General features: G+C 34.1%; 5 protein-coding genes and 1 long non-coding RNA gene across 8 annotated transcripts; 1 reads left to right on the top strand and 5 right to left on the bottom strand.

Annotated features, from left to right (window-relative positions):
* Nucleotides 1–26: 26 nt before the first annotated feature.
* Nucleotides 27–2,363, bottom strand: LOC116346970 (beta-ureidopropionase-like). The gene is made up of 9 exons (XM_031777306.1): nucleotides 1,863–2,363; nucleotides 1,691–1,784; nucleotides 1,379–1,523; nucleotides 1,222–1,316; nucleotides 949–1,153; nucleotides 787–887; nucleotides 561–717; nucleotides 286–308; nucleotides 27–217 (listed from the first exon to the last, which is right to left on the bottom strand). The coding sequence occupies exons 1-9, from the start codon at nucleotides 1,961–1,963 to the stop codon at nucleotides 41–43; spliced, it is 1,098 nt and encodes a 365-aa protein (XP_031633166.1). The 5' UTR covers nucleotides 1,964–2,363; the 3' UTR covers nucleotides 27–40.
* A 136-nt stretch (nucleotides 2,364–2,499) lies between these two features.
* LOC116346856 (exocyst complex component 3) lies at nucleotides 2,500–5,308 on the top strand. The gene is made up of 7 exons (XM_031777105.1): nucleotides 2,500–2,822; nucleotides 2,888–3,338; nucleotides 3,418–3,699; nucleotides 3,780–3,962; nucleotides 4,026–4,307; nucleotides 4,392–4,538; nucleotides 4,604–5,308. The coding sequence occupies exons 1-7, from the start codon at nucleotides 2,584–2,586 to the stop codon at nucleotides 5,225–5,227; spliced, it is 2,208 nt and encodes a 735-aa protein (XP_031632965.1). The 5' UTR covers nucleotides 2,500–2,583; the 3' UTR covers nucleotides 5,228–5,308.
* A 1,360-nt stretch (nucleotides 5,309–6,668) lies between these two features.
* LOC116346858 (exonuclease 3'-5' domain-containing protein 2-like) lies at nucleotides 6,669–8,125 on the bottom strand. Its single transcript, XM_031777107.1, has 3 exons — nucleotides 7,638–8,125; nucleotides 7,392–7,557; nucleotides 6,669–7,323 (listed from the first exon to the last, which is right to left on the bottom strand). The coding sequence occupies exons 1-3, from the start codon at nucleotides 8,030–8,032 to the stop codon at nucleotides 6,880–6,882; spliced, it is 1,005 nt and encodes a 334-aa protein (XP_031632967.1). The 5' UTR covers nucleotides 8,033–8,125; the 3' UTR covers nucleotides 6,669–6,879.
* A 178-nt stretch (nucleotides 8,126–8,303) lies between these two features.
* LOC116346860 lies at nucleotides 8,304–8,958 on the bottom strand. Its single transcript, XR_004201637.1, has 3 exons — nucleotides 8,914–8,958; nucleotides 8,559–8,842; nucleotides 8,304–8,476 (listed from the first exon to the last, which is right to left on the bottom strand). It is a non-coding gene; the product is annotated as an uncharacterized LOC116346860 (long non-coding RNA).
* Nucleotides 8,959–9,466: 508 nt separating this feature from the next.
* LOC116346857 lies at nucleotides 9,467–12,146 on the bottom strand. The gene is made up of 5 exons (XM_031777106.1): nucleotides 11,518–12,146; nucleotides 11,278–11,440; nucleotides 10,545–11,212; nucleotides 10,319–10,472; nucleotides 9,467–10,233 (listed from the first exon to the last, which is right to left on the bottom strand). Exons 1-5 carry the CDS (start codon nucleotides 11,988–11,990, stop codon nucleotides 9,529–9,531), a joined length of 2,163 nt encoding a protein of 720 aa, XP_031632966.1. The 5' UTR covers nucleotides 11,991–12,146; the 3' UTR covers nucleotides 9,467–9,528.
* Nucleotides 12,147–12,252: 106 nt separating this feature from the next.
* LOC116346859 (protein THEM6-like) lies at nucleotides 12,253–14,714 on the bottom strand. 3 transcript variants are annotated; one of them, XM_031777109.1, is made up of 4 exons: nucleotides 14,603–14,714; nucleotides 13,044–13,222; nucleotides 12,521–12,914; nucleotides 12,253–12,462 (listed from the first exon to the last, which is right to left on the bottom strand). In XM_031777109.1, exons 2-4 carry the CDS (start codon nucleotides 13,180–13,182, stop codon nucleotides 12,405–12,407), a joined length of 591 nt encoding a protein of 196 aa, XP_031632969.1. In that variant the 5' UTR covers nucleotides 13,183–13,222; nucleotides 14,603–14,714; the 3' UTR covers nucleotides 12,253–12,404. The 3 variants fall into 3 exon arrangements, with proteins under 3 accessions (XP_031632969.1, XP_031632970.1, XP_031632971.1); XM_031777110.1 differs by lacking the exon at nucleotides 14,603–14,714 and adding an exon at nucleotides 14,435–14,596; XM_031777111.1 differs by lacking the exon at nucleotides 14,603–14,714 and adding an exon at nucleotides 13,662–13,781.
* Between the last annotated feature and the right edge of the window lie 2,122 nt (nucleotides 14,715–16,836).

Below are 16,836 nucleotides of genomic sequence, written 5' to 3' on the forward strand. Positions count from 1 at the left end.
ATTCAAATTCGAATTTATATGCAGTAGTATGATTTATTATTCATTGCAATTTTTGAATAATTTGTGGTAAAAATTTATTTGAAGATGCTTCAGTCCATTTGTTTTTATAATATAAAAGACGTCGTGATTGATTCAATCCAAGTGTTTCACGCATTTGTTTGCATAAATCCAAATCCAATTCTGCGTATAAAATGCCATCGCGAACGGTTGATAAACTCTGAAAATACAAAAGAGTTGTTTTTTATTATTATCTTTTTTCGATAACATTTGGTGAAATAAACAAACCTTAGTTCTGCTTCCATTTGGACCTGATGAAAAAAATGTCAGAAAATAAATTTGTGGTCATTAATTTTTTTTTGTTTGAATTTTATTTAAATCATAGTTTTGATAAGTTTGATGTGCAATTAATCTCCCCCTGCAGAAATGCTACTCTTCATAGATTTTTTGGAAATTTCTTCGATTTGTTGGGGGGTTTTGATGATAGAATGACGCTCCGCGATTTCATGTAACAACCGTCTTGCATCTTCAACGTAAAAACCTATGATATGAATTATGTTTACCTGAAATATACGTCGAACCAAATGGTTTGAATATTTTTTCTGCACCGGATTCCAAATGAAACTTCTCAATTCCGACCCGATTCACAGCCACCACATAGTAGCTATGATCAAAAGCAGCACTGCGTGCTTCAATCGGCCACCAACTATCGGTTGCACTCTACAAACCACACAAAAATCAAATAAACATTCGAACTGGCCAAACAGTTTTTTTTTGTGAAAATTTTACAGTTGCTGCTGGATTGAAAACAATTTCAGCTCCGTTCAAGGCGTACATGAGCCAATTTTGTGGTTGATGACGATCAAAACAAATGGTCACACCGATCTTACCTAGAAAAATCCGAATTAGTCATATTAACAATGTTCCATTACGAATGTTGGATTGACTTACCGAATTTCGTATCAAAGACGCGTTGCCCACTCATTCCATGCGTATAATAGTCCGATTCACCATTATTTGTTGGTATATGATTCTTTCGTTGTGTTCCCAAGACAGTGCCACATTCAGATACAACAACGCTTGTATTCCATAAAAGGTCTGCATTGTCCCGTTCGATAATTGGCGAAATGATTACGATAGCATGTTTTTGAGCTAGCTAAAAATTAGAATTCCTTTCAAAAAAAATCTCTCACTTTATTTCATTTCAAATCTATAAATGTATACCCGTTTAATAAACATTGTCGACGGACCATTGTTACAATCTTCAGCGTACTCACACCATGGCATTTTTTCACGTGTAACAAACCCGAATGGCATATCTTTTTTAAAAAAAAGCGTTTGTAAAATAAAAGGAAAACAGAGAAAAATGGAAAGCACTCACTCCAACATTCTGGCAAACAGACGATATTTGCACCAAGCTCAGATGATTTCTCAATCATGTGCTCAATCTTTTTAAAGATTTGCAGCTTTTGATCTTGAATGGGTCGGTCGGTCGGTAGAACCACTGAATGTTGAATAGCGGCTATCTATATTGTCATTTCGAGTCAAAATTTGATATAAGAATAACAAGGCACCATGGAGATGCGGGCATCAATGAATTCCCGCACAAATATGCCCATATAATTTTTCAAGTGAACTTATAAGAAAAATGTTCGCATCTTCACGCTGCCCATAATAGCTCTATTTCCATTACCTTCGTTATTCGTGGCACTTGTTCATTTTTAGTTATTGCTGTAAAACGATATTTTTCAATATCGTAACTGAATTGCTCTTCGGAGCCCAAATAACTACGAAATATATAGAGAAAAAAAATAAACCAAACACTTTTATTGGCTCAATAAAGCCGAACAATTGTGAAAACAAACCTTAAATTCGTTTGATCGCCATACAAAATTCGATTTACTTCTTTCAATTCATTTTTTGGCAAAAATTCCTGCAGAATATCATCAATTGATCTTGTTTCCATCACAAATTAAGTGCGAATAATAGATTTAAAAATGGATACGTTCAAAGTCGCCTTTTCAATTGGAATATTTTCACTAGATTTAGACAAATTTGATTTAAAATTTTATGAAAAATGACGAAAAATTGAAAAAAAAACGGACAAAATACAGATTGCGTGCCTGCAATCAGAGCCGTGACTTTAAATAAATCTCGTTTAAATGAATTACATATCACTCCAGTGGAGTATATTTTTCTTGCGTTCTATGTGCTCTGCACAGCTGATAAGATATGACAAACATTTGTTTTCATCAAAGTTGCTATTCTGACCAAGTTCAATAGCTTTTCTGAAGATAGTGCCATTTGTCTCTGTTTTTTATGCACAATCTTCGACGTGATAAAAAAACACCATAAATTCCATTCAATTGCTGCGTTAACAATATATAATGAGCAAATCATTACTGTTATTGTAAATTTTGACGTTTAATCATATGCTGTGTATGTGCAGCTGTCAAAATGTGTCCGTTTGTATGTATGCGTGCCACACAGTATCGGTGTCACTGTAATATTTGTTGATGAGTTATTCCAAAACATTTTGACAAGCGATTCCATCAACTCTACGGTTTTTCGACTTAAAATTAAATTATGGAGCTGCGTGAATTAGATTCAGAGGCGAAATTGGGCGCCATAAAAGATATAAAGAATATGTTTTCGCGGCCCGGCCAATTGGAGCGTGTGGATTTGTACAAACAACGAGAGGGACGGAAAAAGGCATCGCTTGAGGCCCAATTAAAAACAGCAATGCAAAATCAACTGGACGACGATGGAATGGGACAAAAACAACTCGAAAATTCAATGTCTCACATCAAAGTGATCGATGAAAAGTAAGCCGTTTAAATTCTTCTTTTTTATTTGACCGAATTTCTAAATCTTCTATCGCATAAAACAGCATAAAAGACGTAAGCACGCTATTGAAGGATGTTCCAAAATTGTACGATAAACTCGAGCATGTTCGTAATGAAAATGCGAAGCATTCACAGTACGCAACGGTTATGGAAAATTTGAAGCATATCTTTTCGGTGCAATCAAGTGTGGCCAAAACAATGCAATGGATTGAAGACGATAAACTATTAAACGCCCATCAATGTTTGACCGATTTGGAAAATTCACGTGATGACATTTTATTTGAATTGCATAAACTGCCGAAACAATATGCTCTTGATAAAATGACGTTAAAGAGCAATTTTGCCAAAGTTGAAGCCGTTTCGGCGCAATTGGGACAGAAAATTCGCTTGATACTTGATCGATGCTTGGCTACTGTTCGCAAAGAACCAACAATTATTGTCACTGCCATGAGAATAATAAAACGCGAAGAAACGGCCGATGCATTCGCATTACAGGTACACAAATTCATTCAAATATAGTCTTTAAAATGCTTTTTTTTCCTCGGAAAAAAACTAAAATAATTGAATTTTGTAGCAAAAGCAACAATCTGGCTTCATTCCACCCGATCGTCCGAAAAATTGGCGTAAAATGGCAATGGATGCACTGTATGCAACGGTAACCGTTCGCATTGAAGGCTCCAAACTTGAGGAACGTTCCGACAATAAATTGTGGCTGGTTCGAGATTTGGAAATAGCACGTCAATTTATTTTGGATGATTTACGTGTGGTGAAACAATGCTGTGTACCATGCTTTCCGCCTGAATTCAATATATTCGAAGAGTATGTGAAAATGTACCATACAGCACTGTCGAAACATGTGAGTCTTGGCCATTTTGTAAATTCTTTAGTTTAAACTGTTAATTGATCGGTTTGTTTTGGTTAAATGTTGACCATTAGTTGGAGGAAATAATTCAAGGCGGTTTGGAGGGTAATGAATATGTATCGTTGTTAGCTTGGGTGATGAACGTCTATCCAGGTCCAGAACTTATGGCCCATCCTGATTTACAAGTCGATCTATCCAATATGGAACCATTAATCAAACCTGAATCTCTGAAGGAATTGGAAAATGAATATTTAAAGGTATATTGTATGCACTCAGTTTCAATATAAATTCGACTGAACACATGAATTCAATTCCATTAGATTATGGAGAAAAATTACGAAGATTGGATGACAAGAGCCGTTGAAACGGATAAACAAGAATGGATGTCGGATTCACCACCGAATCATGAATGCCAAGAAAGATCGGCGGCGGTCATCATTTTCCAAATGATTGATCAACACTTGCAAGTCACCAACACCATTCATTCCGAATTCACATTTAGTGCCTTAGTTTTGAGCATACAACAAGTCACCAAATATGGACAAAACTTTCGTCAATGCATCATCGAATATAAAGATAAGCATTTCAAAGATCGTAGCCAGGTACTACCACATCATTATTTAACTTTGTTTTTTTTTTTTTTTTTTCAAATCATATCTTTGATTATTATTATGTTTTATACGTAGATACCGTATTTCACGCAACATCTCATCACAATTGTGAATAATTGTCAGCAAATCATGGAGCTGGCCCAGCATATGAAACAATTGTATTGGCCCAAATCTCGAACAGATCATTATGAAGAATTCGAACGACTTTTGAAAACATTTCAAGTAAGCGCCTGCGACATCTTGTTTAATTCGATTAATTAAGATTTTCCCTACGTTATATCACACAGAATCTTCGCGATGAGGTTGGTGTATTTCTGTTGGAGGAAGCATTTTTGGACCTTGAAAAGCATTTCAGCGATTTATTTACGACAGCTTGGCTTGGCTCCTCACATTCGGTGGACACAATTTTGGTAACGCTCGAAGATTACTTTCACGACTACAATCTGTTGCGCGAAAATAATTTCGTCTATGTCATAAATGAGGCACAAAAAATGGTCACAAAACGTTATATTAAGGCAATGTTATCAAAACGATTGAGTAAACCGCGTCAAGATTGCGATGCAATTACAAAGAAAATTAACAAAGAAGCCAAACAAATTAAAACATTTTTCGGTAAAATTGCGCCGAATATGATCGATACGGATTCACCGATTGATTTAATTACGGTTATGGGCAATCTCATCAGCTGTGATATGGAAATGTTGATTTTAGATTTGCACACATTATTCGGCAATTATCCATCGCTCACCGAAGATCATCTTGTTCGATTGTTTTATATTCGGAATGACATTAAAACAAACGAAGTCAAAACGAAAATTCAAGACGCTATCAAAGAGAAAAAATCCAAAGTTAGCGTTGACAAACAAGATGTTGTCTTCAAAGAAATCGTTTTCACCGATAAATTGTGGTAAATTTAGACGGATTTTAATTTAAACAAAAAAATTATTATTGTAATTGCTTGCGAAAATCTGTATGACTATTATATTTTCGATGGAAACAATTGATTGAGTTGAATTCGAAGAGTTTATTCTATTGTTTATTAAATTAAATTATATTTAAGAAATATTATTAACTCAATATTCATTAAAACGATTTTTGTTCATATTATTACATACAAACAGTTCTTTCATTGAGTTCACTCAGAATGGAGTTCAAATTGATTGTTCTTTGTATGGACGTAATGATTGATAGCAGGAACATGGTGCTGTTTGAAAAGTGTGAAGATGTTGACAGTAAACCTGAATAGTGTTGTACTTATACGTAGAGTATCCCAAAATTTTGTAAGTTGAACATTTTGAGATGCTCAAGCGGTTTTCGTCAACTACTGTGTTGTTAGAATGGTTTTTATCTTCACAGTAAACATGTTTTTTATAGTAAAATTTATTTATAATAGCATTGATTTATTTACTCGAATCTTCATCGTCCAACCGTAAATCAAATAATTCAAATGGTCTTTAATGAGCACACAAATACAATTTCTCATTGTCTGTGTTACGAAGGCATAAATTCGTTTGCATATGGGATAGGGGAAACATTCTTAATTGATTTGTTTTGTCATTAAGCAGAGTTTGAATAACGAATGTTTGGATTTTCATACATACAAATGAGATCATGAAATGTGCACGTGAAAGGTAATCCAAATACGTATGAATTTGTGTTTACCTGATGCGTTATCATTTAATTAAATAAATCAATACGTTGCACATTTGAGAGCCTGAAACCCAAAACAAGTTATAAAAATTCTTTTCGGAGCATATACAGAACTGAGAATTAAAACAAAATATAAATTCAGTTAGCGACAAAACAAACAAGCGATATGTTATATTTTGACTCTCAATTTTTATTCGTCTCATGTTTTTGACGAAAGCAAATATAATATTTATCGGTTCCAAATAAAAAGATATACATTTTCAGTGCTAAAATGAGGCGAATAAAAACTGAGAGTTAAAATACAATATACAGAATTGAGAGTAAAAACAGCAAATCGATATATGCTACTTTTGCTCTCAGTATTCTATGTGTTTTTTTAACTCTCAGTTCTCTATATTCTCGTTTTGTGCTCAATAATTTCTTATGCTCTTTTTCCGAAAATAATTTTTATAATTTGTTTTGGGTTTCAGGCTCTCATTTGACATCAAACTAATGACTTTTACTCACACAAAATGAACAATTTGGATATTCGGTCGCTAAAATTAAATTCCAATGCTTTATATTTGTGAGAAGGGCTCTGTTTAACTATGATTTTAATCAATGTTTTCGGCACTATTGTTGATGTGTCGGTCCAATTACCAAACCAACAGAAGTAAATAATTTCGCAGAAAGTCATTTTATATGCATAGAGGACATCAATTGTTGAAATATCAAAGGTAGTAGAAGCACATGATTATTTATTCAATACAATATATATTATTACATTGAAAATACAAGGAGATTAATTTTTAAATTAAAAATGATAGAGACTAACATTTCATAAAATAAATTAATTTCAAAATCTTGAAACGTCATTCGGTGGTCAAAGGTATATAATGCGATGCTGCTTCGAATATCTTTTATTGCATGCAATTTATTTATACTCCCAATCTTCATCATACTCCTGATCAAATAGTGTCGAAAACTTCCTCAGAATAGTTTCCAAGCGCGATAAATTGCTGCCAAACAAAGAAGTTGGCTCAATTATCTCGGCAAAATGTTTGAATAATTCAATCGCAATGATTGCATCCTTTGCTGCATATTGGATTTGTGCGTTATCCAAATTTGATGCATCCCAATCCGAGCAGCGAACACTGATATCTTTATCAAGTATAACATTCAAGTATCTATTAGCCATTTTGGCCAATGAAATATTTCCATCATAGCATTTTGCCACATTGGCAACGTAGCGTAAATCAAGTGTACCAGCAATATGATCACGTGCATCTCCCCACTCAAAATAGTCTTGACATAAGTACTGTGCATCATTCGATGGAGAAATGCCAACCTTTATTATGTTACGGTCCATCAAGATGTTCTGTCAAATTAGAGAGAAACAATTATATTTAGAATTTGTTTATTGAATCTTCTAAGCATTTGAATTACCTTCAATTCCGATGGAATATACCGTAATTTACACAAACGGATAACAACACAGAGTCCACGGTGTGTGGCAAATTGTAATAATGCAACTTTTTGACGGCCACCTTCCCATTGACTTTTGTTCACCCATTCACAATCAAATCCAAGCACATTATACAGATCACAATGTCTGCAAATAATTTTAACAAAAAGAAAAAATGAATGAAAAATCGAAATTTTAAATAAAAATTAAGACAAAAAAACACATACGATTTAAGCTCTCTCATCGCGTATCGGCACTCTTCGATTGTGTTAACCACATAAATTTTCGACTCTTTTGGGAATGAATAAGGAGAATTTCTCTGAAATGGCACTAATTGTGGATGCGTCTCATAATCGTCGTCATCATTTGGCTGTATTGATAAATTATCGGAATTTTGAGCGGAATGATATGCAACGGCAGCTGACTGCAGCATTGATCCAAAAGATGATGATCTAGATGGTTGTGATTGTGAAGAACTTATTGGGCGATTTTGTTGCGTATCTTCCGAACTAAAAATCGATTTGAACACCTTGTAACAACCGTATCCAACAGCAGCTCCAGCCGCCAAAGTCGCAATGGTCGCAATGGTTTCATCTTGTGCATTACGATTACGACCAGCCATTTTTTTGTTCTTTTCTTGAAAAGTAATACACAACAATTCGTTTTAATCAGATAAACGACAGAACTTGAGTGAAAAAAAATGAAGAACACAGTTAAGTGTTTATTTTGACATTTGAAAAAATGTCAAAGCAGCAAATCAATTCGTAATGTGAACCAATACTTTGAAAAAAGGCGCCAAAACAAAACCATTTTGGATATAATAAAAATGAACAATTGAATTGTTTTTATTGATATTCGTATACAATTTAATTGATATTGAAAATACATTTATTCGTTTTTGAATTGGATGGCAGCTCTGCAAAGAGGACATTGATTTCTGTTTCCATCACTGCAATGCATTGAGTACTGTAGACATCGTCTATGAAATCGGTGATTACATTGAAGAACCGATATTGGCTCACATCCATCGAATCTTATGGTGCAAAAGATGCATTCTTCGCCGGTTCTTGAATGATTTTGACGAAAAAATTTCAACAGTTAATGGAAATCATCTATAGAAACTTTTTATTTAAATGAAAAATACTTACTCAACAAAACCGATTGGTGGCACACAATTTCCCTCTGCTGGTGGTACAAAATTTCCACATGGAAATGGTGAGAGTCCAACTACTAACCGCCGATCTGAATCAGAACGGTTGTTCCCTTGGAACTCTTCAAACTCATCAGGTAGTTCAATAACAGCTTCACTGTTGTTCAAGTGATTTTGTAACAGAATAGCACCAATCAATGCAACACCAGAAATAACAGCCGCAATTATCAAAGCATTTCTCAAATTATTATTTTCATTTTGATTCGGCATTTTTATAGTTAGCTATAAAAAAATGAAATAAAAAAAATTCTGAAATGATTTCATCACTTCATGCAACGGAGAATATCGCTTACGTTTTCCGGTTCTTTTAATGTTCACACTATCACTGCTCAAACTGAAATGATTGACCAATGACCATTCAACAAGTGTACCGAACAAGGGTGTTGAATTTGCATGTGCAATAAGGCACGGTTTACACATACACGCAGAAGCCTCTCGATCATTCTTCGCATATCCGAATATAGTGTGAGGAGAGGATGTTTCTCCAACACATTTGTAGTTGTGACAAGACTACTTTTAGGCGCAATTAAAAATTGATATTAATATAATGTCAATACATCGCGCACGATTGGGATGACTTCTACTTGTATCCTATCGGATCAGTTCATTGAAAAGCGGCAAATCGAAAAAAAACTTTGCAATTCAAAAGTTTTTTCTCATTTTGTGCAAATATTTACATTCATCATAAATTATAGACAGCATGTTTTCATCAGTTCAATTAATAAAATATATTTTGAAATGCGTAACTTTATAAGTATAAAATTGTAGCCAAAAAGGCTTAATCAAGCTTCATAGAATACTCGATAAAATGATATTTTCTTAAGTTTCTATAATAGGTATATATTTTATTTGTATAAAAAGTCAATAAAATGGGTGGTATATGCGTAATTTCGAAATCAATATTAAAGTTAAAAAAATAAATTCAAAATGAATATAGTCACTTTCAAAATGATTGCCAAAAAGCAAATCGACAAATCGAATTGCAAGTGATGACCAAGTAATAGATTTGCCAAATATTCGCCAGATTCATAGATTCGCGAATGTGCGATGGGTGTTTCGCGCTCGGTTTGTTTCAATGGATGCTCATATACTCTTCGGTCGTCAGAAGTATTAGTTTCCCAAATATTTCCGCTTCCAACGATCTGGTTCTTCAACACGGATGACATGATCTTGTTCTTTTGACCTCTCGTTTGTGGCTTAATCTTCATGTTTTTCTCGTAGTTAATATTCAACAATTTCCGTACGTGGATATCGATGATATACTTAAGGTGTTCAGACTCATTTTGAAAGGAGTCATCTGCTTCGATTTTTTTAGCAAAATATTTGAACAATTCGACTGCAACAAGTGCCTTCTCAGCAGCATATTGAATTTGTTCTTCAGACAATGTCGCTGCATTCCAATTCGAGTTTTGAATTGTTTTCTCGAATGACACTCCCAAATATTTATTCGACATCTTTTCCAGTCCACCGGAAAACGAAAAGCCGGCCATATCACGCATATAGCGCACATCAAATGTACTTGTAACATGATCATCATAATTGTCATGTAATAATTTTTTCAGAGTAGACAAGTTGCCGCCAACTTTTATGATATCGGTTCTATTCAATAATTTCTGGAAATTGGAATGGATGATATTATGCATATTAGAGATACGGGGATTTGTTATAATTGATATTCATCAACCATAGAATAATTACCTGTAGCTCCAACGGAACATGTTTCAATTCCTTCAAACGAAAGATGGCACAAAGACCACGACGAGTAGCCAATTGCAATGATGCAATCTCTTTGCTGCCATCGCCCCAACTGCTTACCGGTTCGAAGTCAACACCAAGCATATTATCGCAATGCCTTTAAATTATAACAAAAACAAAATCAGTAGTTAAATATAAAATCAGTGGCAGATATTTGACTATAACATACAATTGGAGCTCTTTCGTTACATATCGACACTTGAGTATAGTGTTAACCACATAAATTTTTGAATCATCCGGAAATTCGTGGATCGAATTTGATCGGAATGGAATTGATTGTGATAGAAAATCATCCCGTTTTTCGTTTGGATTGTTTTTGTTTGGTTTCTTTTTGATGGATCGTTTCTTGGACTGTTGATTTTCAATTGGTGATAAAATTGGCGGTGCTCCTGTCGTTAGAATTGGTGGTGGATTTACAATTTGTTGATTTTCAACACAATTGTGATTGGCGATGATGCATTTTATGTGATCATACTGATTTTCGAATGATTCTGTTGGTTTCAATATTTGCGCAAAGTATTTAAACAAATCAATAGCAACAAGTGCCCTCTGTGCAGCATAATAAATTTGTTCCTTTGACAATGTCATTGCATTCCAATTCGAGTTTTGAATACTTTCATCGAATGACACCCCCAAATAGTCGCTGGACATTTTTTCCAGTCGAAGGTCATCATACGGTGAAAGATAAGGAAAGGCGGAGGAAAGATCAGATGTCAAAAGAGCCACGTCTCTCAAATTAACTATACTTTCAATATTTTCGCCGCGATATTCTAACAATGACTTCAAATAGATTATGTTTTCGCCAACTTTTATAATGTTTACATCTTGTAATAAATCCTGCAAAAAGAGGTGGCATCAAATATCACAGTGCTATTAGCAATACAAATGCATGATTATTTTACCTCTAATTCGATCGGAATGTGCTTTAGTTTGGACAAATGAAAAACGCCACACACATTATTATGATAAGAGGCTAGTTGTAGTAATGCAATCTCTTTTCTATCGTTATCGCTACTATTCATCAGTACGAAGCCAATACCTAGCACCTTGTATTTGATGCAATGCCTATATTATTGAGAAGAAAAAATGTATTGGATAAACTAAAACAAGCTACTTGACAGGCTGTATTTGATGTCACATACAATCTTAGCTCTTTCACAACACGTCGGCATTCTTGGAGAGTGTCAACAATATGAAATTTCGAGTCTCTCGAAAATGGTTCGAAATTCGATCCGGATGAGGTAGATTGCGATGTTGATCGATTTGAAATAACGTCATCTTCACTTTCATCATCTTCAATTTCTTCGATTTTAACATGTCGATTTTCGATTTGTCGACTTTGAACCCGTTCATTTGGTTGTAGTTCGTTATACTTATACAAAGCATACCCAATCGCAGCACCAACTGCAGCTGTTGCCACAACTTTTGTAACTGTGCTACTTCCACTTCTTTGACTTCTTTGCCGATCTGGTCCCGAAGAAAAAAGTGAAGCGGCTCCAGCCGAAAGAAGCGATCCAATTGCAGCCGCACCTTCACTTTGTGGATCAGGCAAAAGATTCAGGGCAGATGTTATCATCGATTGAATCTTGGCCTCAGTTTCACTTCTCTGATTCATTCTAAATCATTTGATCATTTGACTTATACTTCTTAATAAATGTTATACTTCTTTTTTTTTTCACTTGATCAAATTACAAGAATGCGTTTCCAAAATGAACAAAGATCTTTCGCTTTAAATTTCATTTTGACACTAAATGTCATTGTTTACCGGCTGTCATTGCAAAAATACCATTGCTAATGTGAACCAATGCAATTTTTAATAGACAGTGCATTTGTTTGGAAACTGAATTATTAAAAAATAAAAAAAAATCGCTTTGATATTTCAATACAGATAAAAAAGTTTTTTTTAATTTGATGACCTTGCTACGTTCATATCATACGAATACACCAAAAATAAAAAATAAAAATGTTTCAATAACAAAAGAATTGTAAATCTAAAGACTTATTTAAAGTTCAAACTTGTGAACCATCTTTAAGAGCTTTTTTTATCTTTGCGTAACTTTTCGCTGGATACTTCGATGGCATTCAACCTACAAGAAAACAAATGTTTAATGAAAGGAAAACCACAGACGTTATAATTGCTCTTACCATAATTGAAGTTCTTGTGGTGGATCTGGAATTTTCTCGCCACCTTGGAATCCTTTCAACAATTCGACCACATTACAGTTGGTGATGCATTGTTTTGACATCGCAATAGCTCGTACAAATCCATCAAATGTAATGAATTTCTGTTCGAGATAAATGGCCTTTTCGTCCCACCAAATCAATTTGGTTTCAACTTTGTATGGGCTGAAAATTGGGATCGTTTTGCGATACCGAACAGATGAAGCACCTTGTACGGCACCACCTTTGTTTTTGCGTACACCTTCATACAATCCTGTCAGTCCATAGAAATGGAACCGAGCAAAATCGAGCTCTCTTACATACCGAGCATTGTTCATATGACGAATGAAAATATCCACATCTTGCGTTGTGCACAAGCCTATGTTGTTGTTGAAACGGACCATCACATTTGGTGGAAAAAACCATATGAAAACAAAAAATGTGGAAAATTACAAAAATATTCAAATCGAAAGAGAAAAAGAAAATGTACGCAGCAAAAATCACAAACCATAAATAGTGGTTGTTTCAGTAATCTTTCGTTTGCTTTGAAACAAACGTCCCATGGCCACGGTGAACACGCATCGTATAAAATAGTTTACATCCCAAATAATGTATAAAATCAACAATAAAATCAGTCCAAATCCCATTTTTGTTTTCCAAAAAAAAAAAATTATTCCGATCGAATTTCTGAAATGAAAAAAAAGCACAGACGCATCAAATTAGCATATATTCATCACATACATTCGGTGTATTTACATTTGTAAATTCACACAACAGCGAATATGATAAGAATATGAGGCGGGAAATGGATAACGAAGCAAAAAAACCAAATGTATGTGCGAGTGTATAGTGTTGACATGAAACGAACGGCCGAAACGAAAGTGCCAACGCAAATATTTATATATAGTATTTATTTTTTTTCAACATTGTTCCGCCTCTATTTATGCATTTCTTTGGTGACCCCTAATTATATTATGCATATCAATTGGAATTGCAATCGGCAAGGGAAAAAAGTTCAATTTAAAATGACTGGCAAAACCGAATTTTGTACGTCAATAGTCGAACAGTTTTTTTTTTTAATAAGCCGAGAATATTTTCAAGTTGCCGACGCTCACATAGTACTTACATAGTACTCGATATGAAGATTAAACTCCCTTGAGATTTGCTCAAATGGACACTTCAATGGTATGTGGGAAGTAAAAATCCGTTTTCTTCATGACTTCCATCGTCCAACTGAGTCTATGGCTCTTTAATTTTTCAACAGAAACAGAAAACTGACATTTGAAAAACGAATTGAAATTTCCCTCTCCACATAACCTTGGAAGCATTGGCAATAAAAAAAAGTTCGACTTAATTGTGATGAATCTAAAAATACACTCAATCATGAACGGAAAAAAATTATCATAAACACGGTAACCATGATTATCATCACCAAAATGGTTATCATTAAGTCATATTACACTTTCACTTCGGTTCGTCATGGCTACCGATTGAATAAGACGTATTAAATCGAGTATGAAAAAAAACTAAATCGTTGCGCAAATTGTTGCAGCTCATTTGAAATGCCGAGGTTCTAATACAAATATGTGCTATTGTGCACATTCTTCAATTGTTGTCCATTACAACGAGCTACACATTCATCGCCATTACCAAAGCCATGGTTCGCGAAAGATCCATATAACGAGCGAGAAAAAAAAATCATTCCAACTCATATAATGACCGGTAATAATGAAATGACACATACCCGAAACATACAAAATTATTAAATGATACGGTGAAAAAAAAAACTGATTGAAAATACAATGAATAAATTACAGAGAGAAAAAATATTCCGTATTCATAAAACTGGCTTTTCTTTTTCAGATTACATTTCTACAATTTGCTTTTTTTAATATTTACATGACAAAGAGGCGAGAAGGAGGCGAGAAGTGTGATGTATTGGAGATTGTTGTTTATTCTCGCGCGCAAGTTTATAGACTTTTTTTGAATTTGTTTTTTTTTTACAACAGAACAATAAATTGCGAGTTATTAACTATATAAAAGAATTGGCTGGAGCCAGTCACTTACGTGCGATAAAGTCCACGTTAAAAGTCGTACTGACAATATAACACGGTTTTATACCTCGATCGAATACCTGTATGTATATGCACGCATATTGCTTGATTTTGAAATAAAAAAGAAGTGGTTTTTTCCTACGTTTATTCTGTCTTCTTCTTTATAAATTATGTATGCCTTTTGGTTAATGTTATTTTCGAATCACTTCTTTTTCGGACACATAATCATCGAATATTATTTCAACAACAACAGCAAGCGTCCAATAAATGTGTATGTATAAGTGGGTTACACCTTTCTATTTTGAATTTAACGATGGACATGGTAGTTTTTGCTTCGCTTCCAAAATGTGTTCAACGCTTCAACGCGTTGATCATGGCTAAAATGTATGTTTTATGGGGTATTTGGATGCGGTTTTTTTCCTTCTGTGATTTTTCATCGTTCAACTTACAGTTCTTCGTATGAACGAAACAAAACTGTCCTTTGATCATTCGATACTAACAAGCAGCGAAAATGCATCGCCACAACAATGACACACACACACTCACACAAAATTGATCGCAGAAAAATGACGACTATTGAGATAAATATAAGGTAAAATGTGGAATATTTTCAGTTCGAATGCAGTTCTCGAATGTAATTGAAACAGTATACATAAATTAATGCATTCATTCATGCCATTTAGAATTTTATGAAAAATTACAATGATAATTACTATGACGCAGAGACAGAGACAATGAGAGAAACAGAAATGTCTGTGCATTTTTTATTAAGTTGTCTGATTAAGCATTCCATTTGCTAATAACTTTGCAAATGCGATAAAATCGAAATTATTATGATGTGCAGCATGTGCGGTCTCTTTTGTAAAAGATAACGCACCAGTATTTTTCTAATAGCGGAGACAGACAGAGAAGAAAGAGAGAGATAGAGAGAGAGAGAGAAAACTATGGTGACAACAAAAAATGTATGTTCATTTCTTATGTCGGTTGGTGTCATTTTACCAATTGTCTCGTCAATTTCTTCTTTTTACCCCGAAATCCGGCGCTAAAAACAAACATATGTGTGATGCATCTACAAACACTTCCGTTATCATGTGTTCGCTTCAAATTATGCCATCAGATCGGTGTTTTTAAGATGAACAAACACACACACACATTGAAATATTACACTATATTACCAACGAAGACAGTATTGGTCCATAAAATGAAATCTGTTTGCTAAAGTGTGATGCACATCAATTTTTTCTGCTTAACTCGATGCATATGTGTGCGAAGCAATATCGGAATATAAATGAGAGAGTCTCAATTATGTGCGTGTGTTCTGTGGATGACGTCCGCTGAACAGAATCGAATTTATGAATCAGAATAACCCTGTAATTAGATAAAAAAAAGTAATAATAATTCAAAGAATTTTCGTGATAAGAAATTACTAAATTGAGTGTGTTTAATTTCTCGGAATGCCAGGCCTCTCATAGAAATGGTATTTAAACTGTATCATTGTCAATTCGATTAGATTCACTAACTTTGAATGTGATTTCCGTGGATATTATTCAGATTCATTTTTCATTCAAATGGATCACAATTCAGTTTCGTTCGGAGCATGTCATGTTCGCATACGTGTGTGATGCACAGAATAAAATTTCGGTTAATGTTTTCAAAGTGTTGCGTACATATATGAAAAGAATGACGAAAAATAAAACTAGCATCAAAGCAAAGTATCAAGACATGTTTGCAAGCACGTGAAAGTCATAATTCTCTCTATCTCTCTCGCTCTTTCCCTTTGTGTAACACTCCAACACATTTTGGTTCTCGCAAGAATACTATTGGATCGTACTCTCTGCTGTTCGGCTTTTTGTGCATCAACAACACACCGTCAAACGTGTTTGTACTATACATATATATATATAAAAATGTATACACGGTACGTGATGAATCAACTACTCTATCGAAGAAGAGTTTCTCTCTTGCTCTTTTGACTTGTGTCATAACGTTTCGGCTCTAGCATATTGAAATCCATTCAACAGCCAGTTCAATGGTTTTAGAGTGGAACGATTTTTTTACAAGAATTTTAAAATTGTGACACATCTCTGATTTGAAAATTACAGTTCAAATAAATCACATGATTTGATTTGAGAAAAAATGATAAGGTGAAATCAAATCAAATGATATATTTGATTTAAGCTAGGCTTCTCAAACCAATTGATCTCATTATTTTTATTTATAAATTTTATAGAATACAAAATTTCCAAC

This window comes from Contarinia nasturtii, unplaced genomic scaffold (genome assembly GCF_009176525.2).
Source record: "Contarinia nasturtii isolate CC-2019 unplaced genomic scaffold, AAFC_CNas_1.1 Cnas_scaffold_1699, whole genome shotgun sequence".
NCBI lineage: Eukaryota > Metazoa > Arthropoda > Insecta > Diptera > Cecidomyiidae > Contarinia > Contarinia nasturtii.